Here is a 12,806-nt window from a genome sequence, read left to right as displayed (position 1 = left end):
ATGGTTGACTAACACATGGCAGCTTTAAATTGCACAAACCTGTTGAAAACTACACAACAATTAAGGGATGCAATGTCATTTTTACATGATGTACAAAGGTTAAAGAAAAATATTCCCACAAATAACTTTAAATAATGACATACTGACACGTAACAACATGCTGAACATTGCTGAGTGTTGATTCATGTAAATTAGATTACTAAATTGAGAAAAATATTCCCACAAATAACTTTAAATAATGACATACTGACATGTAACAACATGCTGAACATTGCTGAGTGTTGATTCATGTAAATTAGATTACTAAATTTAAAAGGCTGCCGTTAGTCAGAGAGAATGGCGGAGGCGTAAACGGAGAGCTTGATGGGAGTTGCATAAAATCTGCCGGGATAGCTGCTGCGCCCTCTTCCAGTGTAGAGCCAAAAAATGGCTGCGGAAACGGTATTTTCTTAAAGGCTGTCCTGCACCGTCACGACAGTCTCAACAAAAGCACCTTGCTAAGCTCATCAGTTTAACAATAGTTTGCTGCATGTATCTCTTACCTGTGAATAACAGTGAATACTAAAGACCTTAAGTATTATCCTGTTCTTTTTTAAATTACAGTTTGTGCATTATTATATAACCCCTTCTAAATGTTAACTCAACACATGATGCTTTTTAAACTCATGGGACAAATTCATCTACTGACATTCACTTTCACAGTATTGCATTTCTCAGAGATCTGCCAGAATTTGTTTCTATACATGCCTGTCTACAACCAAGGGTGCCAGGCGGGGTCCATGCGGCACAGGTTGTCCAGGCTGTTGGCAGCTGCCACTAGCGTGTTTACTTTACTCTCACCACACTCGAACTGGGCCAAGTTGTGGAGGCGGGTCATGATGGCCGTCACAGCTTTCTGGACAAGAGACACCAGCTGCTGGCTGTCCATGTTCTCAGGCTGTCCAGCTGGGGACAGAGGCATGGATGTGTCTTCCTGCGTCTTCTTATGCCAAGCGATGATCTCATCTCTAAGAACTGCTTTCAAGATGCCATCGACCTGATTGAGAGGAGACACAGATTTAGAGTGGGTCAAGAGCCCTGGAGACTGAAAGTGTGGAGTCTCTTTTGTCATTATTTGTGTTCCTCATAAAGTGTACCTTGAAGTTAGGCTGAGCAAAGCAGCGTGCTACTGCTATCATGGAAGCCGTGAGGGGTCCGGATACGCCGATTGTGGTCAGGAACTCGGAGATGTTGGGCGTCAGCCTGAAGGGGACCGGCCGGTTGGCATCCAGATCACCAGTGGCATCGTTAATATCAAAGCGGAAGTATGATACATTGAGTTTTCCGGTGTCCTGTTGGGGGAACAACACATCAGGATGGTGTTAACCAATTCATTTGAGAATCTGACCTTATCATCTAGAAACTACAAGACTTCGGCTAACGTATCAGACTTTGAGAGGGAATATCATGTGGCGCCAAGTTGATAAATTTCCATTCAGAGAAACAAAGCAAAATCAAATTTGGGTAAGGAGCCCGTTTGCTCATGTGGGACCAACATCAGACAACAGCTAATCTATAGCACTCTGGGAAAACTGGATAGTGTTGTAGACCTCCGACCACAAAAATGGGAGGATGTATTGATCCTACACCCACTGTGGTCTGTCAGCATTTGAGCATATGAACAAATATAATCCTCCATTTGCCTTCTGATGCCCTTGATGTAGAGCGTCGTCATCACCACCAATGAAGTATTTCAAATAACAATAATGTTCTCAAGATTACCATTTGAAGTGTTTTGGATGAGATCAGGGGTGCTGTAGTTGTCTGCAAGATTTGTGTGAGCTTAATAATGATGTAATGTCACTCAAATGTTGTTAAATTACTCCAAACACAATAAGACTACTAAAACATGATTCAAGCTCTGTATTTAGACCCTGCACAGGACCAAACTCCGCATCTGAAGTCAAACGGACTGGAAGTGATACACCAGGGAAATGCATGATGTTTTGGGAGGGTGTTATCGAGCGAGAGAGAGAGAGAGAGACAAAGACAGCACATATCTGCTTGTCCGCTCTGCCTGCCGTGGTAATCTCCTAGTGCCTAATGAGATCTGTAGAGTGGAACCGGCAGCAAGGGGGCTTACTATACCCACTTAGCCGCCCATTCCTCTGCCTGTCAGAAAACTGCAGATTAGAATCATAGGACGAGGTACTTGTTTGACAATCATTTCTAATAAAAGACTCTACGGACCTGCACTAACCCGATACTGTACCGCAAATGTTCCATGACAAACAATCAAAGACATGTAGAGAGTGACCATCAAAAACTGAAAAGTATAATGACCCAAGAAACTGCTTTGGACTTGTTGGATACATGTATATTTGATGAAAGAGAGCTAGTATCAGGTATGACATTAGTTCCTTGACGTCAAGTCATCAGGGTACCTGTGCAATCTGCAGCATCTCTGGGTTGAGACGGTTCAGGTGCAACATGAACTCAGCCAGGCCAATTAGAGCAAGCTGGATGGTGAACATTTTGCGGAAGGTCCAATAGTCTGTGGCGTTGGGGAAGGTGTGCAGCGCCCACTCCTTCAACATGCTACGAGGAACCATGTTGCTCTGGACCTCCTTCAGAATGTCACGCAGGACCTTAAAACATGGACAAAAAAATATAGTTAAAACGAAAGGAAAGCTATTTTATTGGTTAATTTACTCTACTGCATATTAAGGTAAATGTCCAGTTTTCCCCCAAAATTAAAAGCAAAAATAAGAGTTGGTATTCTCATTATCTGTTATGCATCCAGATCTGTACATAAAATATAAATACAGTAAAAAAAAAATGCACCTTGGCCATTTCATGAGATTCAATTTATGTGAACTAGATATATTTTCTCATTATTTACGGCATACCTGATGGCTGGCTTGGGTTCCTCTAGCCTGAACAGTTGCAAGTCGGTCATAATAGCGGGAAATAGGGTTGTCGTGCTCAATGCCCTTCTTAGCACAACGCTGCTTGTAGATTTCCACTAGAGACAGAGACGATGGATTGTCCTCCACTAACCGCATTTGAGGAGACACCGCCACCACCCTTGGGACTAAGAAGAGAACAGATTTAAAGAGGATGTACTCTACTGGTATATAAAGCAATTCAAATCCCACTAGCTATTTCAGCAGATATTATTATAATTCTCTTTGAAAAGCATCTTTTAGATTCTATTTGGCTTTCATAAAGGGCTGTTAACTTGAAATAAAATACCTAAAATACCTCTAAAAATTTTAACAGACCTGTTTATACAATCATTTGATTTACAGAGTCATTTTTAGACAAAACAAATCAACAGCTGAGCGAGGCCACAAAAACACCTGTGAGGGAGTAAAAAGAAAAGCATCTCACACGACCACAGGGAACATCTCATACACATCTAATAAATAACTTCAGTGAAAGGCATTAATGCATGATAAAAATACATTTTGCACACAAACATCCCTAATGTTACTTAATGATTATTAATTGCATTGCAGCATAAAATCAACCTCTTTTCTTTGAGGTTAAAGAAAAAACGCATGGAGAACAGACAAAATATTTCAGCGAAAGCTAAAATGTTGCTCCCTTGACCTCTGAACTGAGAGAGTTTCATCTTTAATGCGTCTATCACAAGAAAGACAATTTAGATCTTCCTCCCTCAGTCTCCACAGGGACAAGAGCAACCTCATTTTTATTCATTCTGCTCCAGTCCCCTCTCTTTCTTCTTCTGTTACCACTACACAGCTTTTCTGGTACTTTTCACCTCAATCTTGCTTCTTTTTCTTCTCTTCTATTCTCCATCTCCCTCAATCTGTCTGAGAGCAACTAGGCTATTGAGTCCAGCACTGAGAGCAAATGGACAGCATTCAAATGGGGCACCTCAGAACACATGCATGCCACAATTCAAAATAGATTTAACAAGAGTTTTTTTATTTATTTAATTCTTCAATATATTTAATATAATTTAATATATTTAATTTATTTATACTTTCATTCTTTATAATGCTTTATATATACCTTCATATGATTTTATTAAGTATTTTATTTTTTTATTTTATTTTTTATAATCTTTAGGCCTGAACATTCATTGGTCATGAGAATAGAAGGTCTTGTCCAAAAGACTGATATAAATAGATGTAGTCAGTGCTATTTCAGGGGGAAGGGAATGTTTCTGTGATCTGGGGTTGCTGCAGTACCTGTGAAAAAGAGGTGTCTCTTGGTGGTCTCTTTCCTCTTCTCCAAGCAGGGGTTGAGTAGCCGCAAGAGTTGTAAGACACGCTCCTCTCTGCGGGACTCCGTCAGACATGCGTCATTCATCACCAAGTATGGATAGATCTTGCCGTTGTGCCCGCGGATGTAGAGTCGTCGAGCAGCTGTGTTGTGCTTTTGAACAATCTCCACCCTGGGCATGAACCTTAGAGGAGGTAAAGTAAGAGGGTGTGAGAGAGAAAATGATGGGTAAGTGATGAAGTAATCACTGAGAATTAAGGTCTCAGCTGGAGTCTAGCTTAGAACTCCAAGGGGAGAATACAAAAATAGTAAAAAAAAAAATTCAATCAAAAACGACATATGTGTCCTAGTGTATGTATTAGAGACATGACGCTACATATTTAAGATTGAGTGGTGGGTTGCCTGAATGACTAATCAAGTAATTTGTTTTAAGGAAGTCCTCTAAACCTTCCATAAACCTGAAACTAACATAATTATTCATGACTTCCTTAAGACAGATCAACTAGTTAGATGTTGAATGACTAGATGATTAGTAAGGGTGACTAGTTTATTATTTTATTTTTGATATTTTAGCTGCAAAATGTGTCGAGTATTACCATCAAATAAAACTGAAACTAACTTAATTATTCATGACTTCCGTAAGACATATCGACTAGTCAGTTACTGGATCACTAGATGATCAGTCGACCAGAGCAACCCCCATCCCTAGTGTGTATTGATTGTTACCTGGCAATCTTGATGTAATAGTGTGTGGGCTTAGGAATTCTCCCGGGATCTCAACTTCAGCAGTCTGGGCCGAGAAGTTGCTAAGGAAACGGCATTTCTCCTCGATCAGGAAGAACTTCGGTAGTTGCTTCGTCTTGGCTTCCAGAATCTTGATCCACTTCTTCAGCTTTGAAATTAGATTGTGAAGCTTCATGGAGCCAGGAACGCTGAAGTCAAAATCTGTGAATAGAAAAAGTGACGGGGCAAGGTAAAACAAAGGAACAGATAGGTAGCTGAGAAAAAAAAAACAAACAAACACTGCAAAAGAACAGGTGGAAAAGACTCTGGATGTGCGAAAGAGGTAGATGTGGCATAAAACTGGCAGAGATTGTGTGAAAGAGACAGAGAGGAGATGTTATCTTTGGATCAGGGAAACAGAAGTGGTGCACTTCCTCCCAGGTCTCCCTTGCGATGTGAAGGTGCTGATAACATCAAGGTTCACGAGGAGGGAAAAAAGGATTAACTGCTCAATGCAACTTCTAAATGACATTGCGCATTAAGTTGGAAAACAGACACAAAAGGTATGGTCGGAATGCAAGCCACGTTCCCAATTTTAGAGACAACCTCCAGGCCAGAACGTCTTTATCAAATAGGCTAAAAGCTGCTCCACTTTCATTCTTCTGTTGTGCTACATTAATAATACCATGTACCGCAGATATGGAAACTGCTCGGCATTTAATTTCATACAGTTAAGACGAAAAACACCCTCAAGCAAAAAAATCTCTTCGTATAATTAAGGCTTTGGCAGAAGAGGCTTTAATTCAAAAGCATCTTGCAATCAGCTGCCACTCATGTCAAAGCCAGTGAGATGTGGATGCCACACATAATGAAAGGCCATTTAAGGAATTCTCACGGCTTGCATGACACTTGCAATATCATCAATGTCCCATATGACATTTTGATTAGCAGTGAACTGCCATGAGCAACGCAGCTCCCTCCCATTTCCACGCCCCGAATTAGACGATGTCTTCTGAAATCAGACACACTCTGTAATCTTGGCCAATCCGACTCTGAGAGACTTTAAAGACTGTTTAGGTGCTTAATGACCAGTGAGCATTAAGAAAGAGATTTGACTTGAAAAGCACGGCTATGCACAGCGGTCGACTTACTGTAATCAATTTTGAAAAAAATTAACAGACAATCCCCTGTAGCAGCTGTGCCCTGAAGCGAGAGGTTTTTCAGATAACGGTGCCTCCCAGGCAACACGGTTCTTTTCTGATAAATGTAACACCTTTGTTGGTTCGAATATGAATAGATATTAAGGTGCGCTTAGTTTCAGCTGTCTCACTGACCCAGGATCAGCTCAACTCTAGGGGGATTTGAGCTCCCCGCTGCTGCAGAAAACAAAGTCTCTGCTCTCTGACCTGTGAATGAGATGCACCGAAGGCGGAAGTTTTCTGCACCTAATAATGCTTGGGCGATGGAGGTAGCCAAGCGCTAAAAATACATCCCCCCCCCATCGGCCGTCTGCCCGCGCCGCTCACTGTGCAGCATTCTCCGGTGAATTCTCTACTTTAAATTCCATCACTGAAATGCCTGAGTGAACACAGTGTACAGCACAACAGGAGCCCTAAAACAGTCTCGGCCCCGCAGACACGCTCCCGCTTTAGATCAATGCAGACAGCAACGCTTGAGAACAGCGTAACCCTGCTATAGTAAAATGCATGTTCCAGAAATATTAACACCACTAATCTCGTAGTACTATTACTAGTATTATTACCCAGTACTATATTCCACACAAACAAAAATGTAGACAATTTAGGTAAATATACCTAACTTTTTTTTTTTAAAGAGAAAAAAATACCAAAAACAATTTTCAAACAAAAGTTAAAACCTTTAGAAATGGCATTATGATGTTAGTGATCTGAATAAATAAAAAACAACAACAACGCAAAGACTCTTGTATGAAGCCACATAACTCAAATGTGTTTTACTTATACAGTCTCAGCTTTCGCAGTTGCATCGCGTTGTGCTGCAACAGCATGCGGCTCTCTTCACTGAATGCGTAAAAGCGAACTCTGAATTCATCCACTGTTGTTTGAAGTAGCGAAAGAGTGTGAGTACGTGGATGATAGAATGAGGCATCAGGTCAATGTTGGTGTCGCATCACGCTGCATCTAGCATAGACACTGTTATGCAATCAGTACCGAACCATGGAAAGATGTCTATAAAACAGCTTGTATACGACTTGTCATCTAACGTTACATTTCGCAGGAAAGTTACCCAACGTCCATAATACATAGAAGAAAAAAAACAACTCCAGAGAAGAGCATACTGCTAATTTTTTAAAATATATTATTAAATATAAATATGCAATATAAATATTTCTTAAAGGGGTCCTATTATGCGCTTTTACAAAGTTTTGATTTAGTTTTGGGGGTGTACTAGAACAGGCTCTCATACTGGGTTGTTCGAAAAACACATTATTTTTCACATATTTTACATTATTACAACACCTCTCTCCCCAGTCTGGCATGAACGGCTCGAATAGGTCCTGTATCAAATGAAGGCCCGCCTTCTGAAATACAAAATGTGCTGTGATTGGTTAGCTGGGCCAGTGTGTGTTGTGATTGGCTCCACTCTGCGCCTGGTCGGGAAATGTCATGCCCCTTACCATAGCCGCCTGCGAGCTTCAGTGTAAATATTGCTGGTTCCCCTCCAAAGCTCATTCCCAGTAGCACACTATGTCAGACGTTCAGAGAAGGCTCAGGGCGCGATGGCCACGCCTCACTGCCCAGAGACAGCTGGCACCACAACATCTGTTTTACACCCTTACAACCTTAACAGTCCTCTAAGGCCATGAACACACACACAGGCCTCCGGATAGAGCTTCATATGAAACAAACGAGAGCACTAGCTCCAGGATTCAAAGTTTACTGAGGTAGAGAGACTGTAGGTGGACAGGGAAGGGAAGTATAAACATATTCTGCCCTCCTGAGGAGAGGACAGCTGAGGGGGAGTTTGTTTTAACATACGCCTCGGATCACACATGCTCTGCTTTCTGAGAGCCAGGTCTACACCGGGGATACTGGAAGGTTATTGTCGGGGAATGTGTACAAAACTGGCCTGAGGAAAGAGCCGTGCCAACTTCTCCCCTGCTCAGAGAGATTTTAAACAAACACCTCGAGGGGAGTGAAGGACATTTGGGACTTACAGGTAAAGTCACAGAAAAACAATTCTGTTCCCTACGAAACAACAACAACATAAAAAAAACAGATGACTATGATTTAAAGGTACATATAAAATAACTGCCAAATAACTGGGCAACACTGGAAAACTAGCTTGGAATTCTGGAAGACAGGTGGAGCATTTGGGCAAAAATGTTTGCAATTTTGCCTGGTACCAGAAGTGACAGAAATTACACACTTCCACCTTTACCTGATTAAACAAACAAACAAAAAAAAATGACAAAAAAAATTTAAAATACAAACATTTTGAAAAATTACCAAATCATTTTTGTGTACTTTTTTCCTCAAAATGAATCTACACATAATAGACATGTGTAGTGTTTTTTGGCAAGCTTGTTTACCTAAAGCTGTGCAATTTCTTTACCGTCAACATCACCTTGATATATGCACACACGGTTCTGCCCATAGTCATCTTCCCATTAAATCTAATCACATGGTTCACAGAGCCAATTATTCTGAGTCGGTCTTGTGGAGAGGCCTGTGGTTAACTCTGAGCACAAGTGGTTATGCAGAACAGAGACAAGAGCGGGAGCATGAGTAATTGTGCACAGGAGACGTGATCCTTCAAGTGCGCTGCCTGCAATTTATACTTCTGTCAACACTTCTGAGAAGTCCACGTGTGACAGCTCATTCTCAAAGAGTCAGTTGACTTGAATTATTTTATCTGTGCTTTTGTGTTAAATCAAATTAAACTACATTTGAAGGCAACAGGAAAGGGCATTCACAATGACCTAAACTTCTGTAATGTGATATTTCAGAGTAAAACAAAAAATGTAGGGGTTGATTCTGAGATTTAATTGGATCATGAAAATCCAGCTATGATGAGGATTCCAACAGTTTAACCAATTATTTCCATTTTCATAGGAGGATTTTTGTTAATACTTTCATAGAGATCAGAATCATATCAGACACATTTATATTGATTATTATTAAACTAAAGAAATTTCCACAACTCTTATTTTATGCAACCTATTCTGTTTTTTATTCATTTCCATGACTTTTCCAGGCTTGAAACTCACACTTTTGAAATTCCCTGATATTTCTACGTTTTCCATAACTGTAGGAACACACCGTATGATAATCTTTCCACACCTACATACTCTTAGTTATGTTAGCTTCAGACGTGGAGAAAGTTGCATTGCATAAATTACAGGTGGAAAAATGTCACTTAACTGAAAGACGTTTGTCCGTGTAAAATAATGTGCACAGGAACTGTGAGTCTTCTGACCTGTGGTGAACTGGCCCTTCATCTTCTGGAACACAGGGTCTTGAGCAGTGGCTTGAGCTCGGCGGGCCAGGGACTCTGAGGCAGCACTTGAGAACATGGTGGACACATTAGAGACATTCTCCAGGCCCACGCCAAACGTGCTGACCAGCTTTTTTACAAAGTTGAGCGTATGCGGAGTGATTTTAGCATCGGACACGGCTCCACTCTTTTCGAATGCCACTGAGTAGCATTTAGCTAGGCCCTGCTGGAGCTGCCGCAGGACCTGAGAAAGAAAATGAGGGAAAAATGAGAAACCAAGAAACGAGGATGAATGGTTAACGAATCTTTATCAATTTACCATGAAGGATAACACCATTCCCACATATTCAATCCAATTTGCCATTTTGATAATAATAAAAAACCTTCAGAGGCGAAGATGTTCACCAGAGAGATCAGTAAAAGCCCGCCTCTACCACAGAGATTAAGCTTAGACTTCAAGTGAAGAAGATCGACATTAACAGACTAATTTAGTCTGAGACTACACTTCATCAATGCCTGGAAAATTAAACCCACGTTCTACTTCACTGAGCTCTCTCAATGCCAATTTATTTCATCCTCCAGCTCTCCTTGCTAAACTTTCTTTCCTCGCCCTTTCCCGTCCTCTTCTTCCTCTGTTTCTCGCCGACTGTCCCACAGGAGAGGGGCTCTTGCGTCCCTGTCCAGCCTGGACACATCACCAAATCAACCCTGTCACGGCAATCCAATCTCACTACATTCAGTCTACACTCCCCTCACCCATCAATCACGGCGAGCCCCTCTCCAAAGCCCGATTAGCACTGGAGCGCCAATGTCCACCCGCGCTGCATACTTTTCAGCCTCACTGAGCCCCAAACGTTCCCCTCTGTCAGCTTTCATCTGCTCAGCCGGCCCTCTGAAAACAGCTACGTGTACGAGAGCATGCGGCGTTAGACTAAAGAACGTAAGCAAACCGGACAGAAAACGCATTCATGTCATGTTTAACTTGCGCTCAGGGCTGATGTGCTTTAAGAGGTAGCCACTCGCTTCTGGAATTCAAAAACACTCGCTTTAACACATAAAACCGCTCACCTCCTCGTGCCAGTTCTCCCTGAACCAGACCATCTGGTCCACGATGCCCTCCAGAGAGGAGAGCAGGGTGGGGTGGAGCTCACGCTGCATGTGCATGATCCGGCTGCAGCGCCACATGGGAGCAGTGGCACGGATGGGACCCGGGTCGGACGCTGAGTGGGTCTGAGCAGCCGCCGAACTGGGCTGCTGCTGGCCAGAATCTGGGGAAAAGAGAAAAGACAGCACATGAAGGAAAAAGTTGACTTTTGTAGGACTTTTTATTGTTTGGTGTGAAGGTTCTGAAAAAACTCCAGTCATACCGCTCTTGTAGCGCTCCCTCTGCTCGATTTTCAGCGTCAGGTACAGGGTTCGGATTGGAAAGTACACTGCTTGAGGGTAGACACGTCCCACCTAAGAGAAACAGTCGCAGATTACATTTCAGATCGTCCCTGTGGGTTCGGGTCAGAGCGAGACAGAAACGTAGTGCTGACATGTTTTGAAACTTCTCTGTGATAGTGCAGGCTTTTGAAAATGAAACCGTATGGGGAAAGCAATGAGATGGACAAACATCAAGGGCAGATTAAAACCATGGCTCAATATGACACTCGCTAAAAGCTTGTCAAGCCTGAGTGTACACTTTCTCCCTTTCAGAGATCTGCTGTCCTTGAACAACATCACAAAGAGAAGGTTCAGGCTGTTTAATGATTTAGCCCAAAAACTCGTGTATTTATCAAAACAGCACTGATACATTGGCACTACGAACAAAAGTCTTTCTTTAATTAACAGTATGATTACACGTAATAGCACAGTAACACTACATCAACATATGATAGATATTTTTGCCCAAAATTTTTTTATGTTACATAACCATGCAACAAAGGCTATTTTTGATAATGCAGTAACTTAATTACTTAAAAGTAATTTCATTTGTCAGCCAATTGGATGCAAATGAGCTAACCTAAAAAATGGCAAATTCTGTAAGTTTTAACTGTAAAATATTAATATAATTTTTTTATATATGAATATTTCATATTTATGTACTAAATTAATATATAAGGACTGCACGATAATGGTTAAATGCTTAATCACAATTATTTTACTCAAAAAATATAATCACAATTATTAATCACACATTACATAAACATTGCAAACAACCAAGCGGAAGAAAACATACTGGTTGTATTACACTTTTATTTGAGTAGAATATCTCAGTAGAGATCCCCAACTCCAACTTAGATGCTGGCTGGCATTTTCAGCTCATCAGCACTTTTCCGTAAATGTAGACAGAGCGTGTGCGCAATCTGCACATGGTTGCCAGGTTGGGTAGATCAAGTATAACACTGGGTGGAAAATGTAAATCCAAGAAAAACTCTGATTGGAGGATTTAAATTCTGGAAATTCAGCAACCTGCAACCATATGCAACCATCAAAGCTTGTAGAGGCTTCTTACCAATCCAATATAACTCAAATGCCAAATTAAAATGAAACACTTTCAAGATAAATAAACAGTGGGCAAATAATCGCAGATGATTATGCTTAATAAATCATGAGAAGCAGAAATCGTGATCACAATTAAAATATGATTAATCGTGCAGCCTTATAATAAAATATTTAAAGGGGTGGTTGATTGCAATTTCACTTTTTTAACGTTAGTTAGTGTATAATGTTGCTGTTTGAGCATAAACAATATCTGCAAAGTTACGGCACTGAAAGTTCTATGCAAACGGAGATATCTTTTAAAATTCTGGCAGTTTAATGCCTACAAAAACAGCTCGTAAGGACTACAACAACGAGCTACTTCCCGGGTTTGTCAGAATCAGAATCAGCTTTATTGCCAGGTATGTTTACACATACGAGGAATTTGTTTTCGTGACAGAAGCTTCCACAGTGTAACAGAATGACAGTGACAGAACAAAAAAAAAACAGATAATAAAAAATAAAAATATACAAATCAACAATTGTATGTACAGGTATATAACAATAGACAGTTGTATGTACAGGTATATTATGTGCAGATTGAAATGTAGACTGAGTATGTGTGTTAGATAAATAAGTGTATGAGTGAATAAATAGTGTGTGTTCCACAGTTATTGTCAAGTGTTCATGAGATGGATTGCCTGAGGGAAGAAAATGTTCCTGTGTCTGGCCGTTCTGGTGCTCTGTAGCGTCGACCAGATAGCAACAGTTCAAAGAGGGAGTGTGCTGGATGTGAGGGGTCCAGAGTGATTTTGCCAGCCCTTTTGCTCACTCTGGATTACAGATCCCAATTTGAACACTATGTGTGAATGTTATAATAAATGTATTAACAGAGCTGTTGTAGGGTAATT

At 40.9% G+C, this 12,806-nt stretch overlaps 1 protein-coding gene across 1 annotated transcript in view; it reads right to left on the bottom strand.

The window, feature by feature from the left end:
* Positions 1-226: 226 nt before the first annotated feature.
* The window catches only part of LOC107699870 (transformation/transcription domain-associated protein-like), an 89,179-nt gene continuing 76,599 nt past the window's right edge, over positions 227-12,806 (bottom strand). Inside the window, 10 exon segments of the mRNA XM_016501281.1 lie at positions 227-1,036; positions 1,137-1,331; positions 2,424-2,627; positions 2,889-3,073; positions 4,200-4,417; positions 4,960-4,996; positions 4,999-5,178; positions 9,415-9,676; positions 10,501-10,700; positions 10,800-10,890. Coding sequence (XP_016356767.1) covers positions 752-1,036; positions 1,137-1,331; positions 2,424-2,627; positions 2,889-3,073; positions 4,200-4,417; positions 4,960-4,996; positions 4,999-5,178; positions 9,415-9,676; positions 10,501-10,700; positions 10,800-10,890 — 1,857 coding nt within the window. The 3' untranslated portion in view covers positions 227-751.

Source organism: Sinocyclocheilus anshuiensis, unplaced genomic scaffold (assembly GCF_001515605.1).
Source record: "Sinocyclocheilus anshuiensis isolate Anshui unplaced genomic scaffold, SAMN03320099.WGS_v1.1 scaffold1280, whole genome shotgun sequence".
Taxonomy (NCBI): Eukaryota; Metazoa; Chordata; class Actinopteri; order Cypriniformes; family Cyprinidae; genus Sinocyclocheilus; species Sinocyclocheilus anshuiensis.
This window is presented reverse-complemented; position numbering and strand designations above follow the sequence as displayed.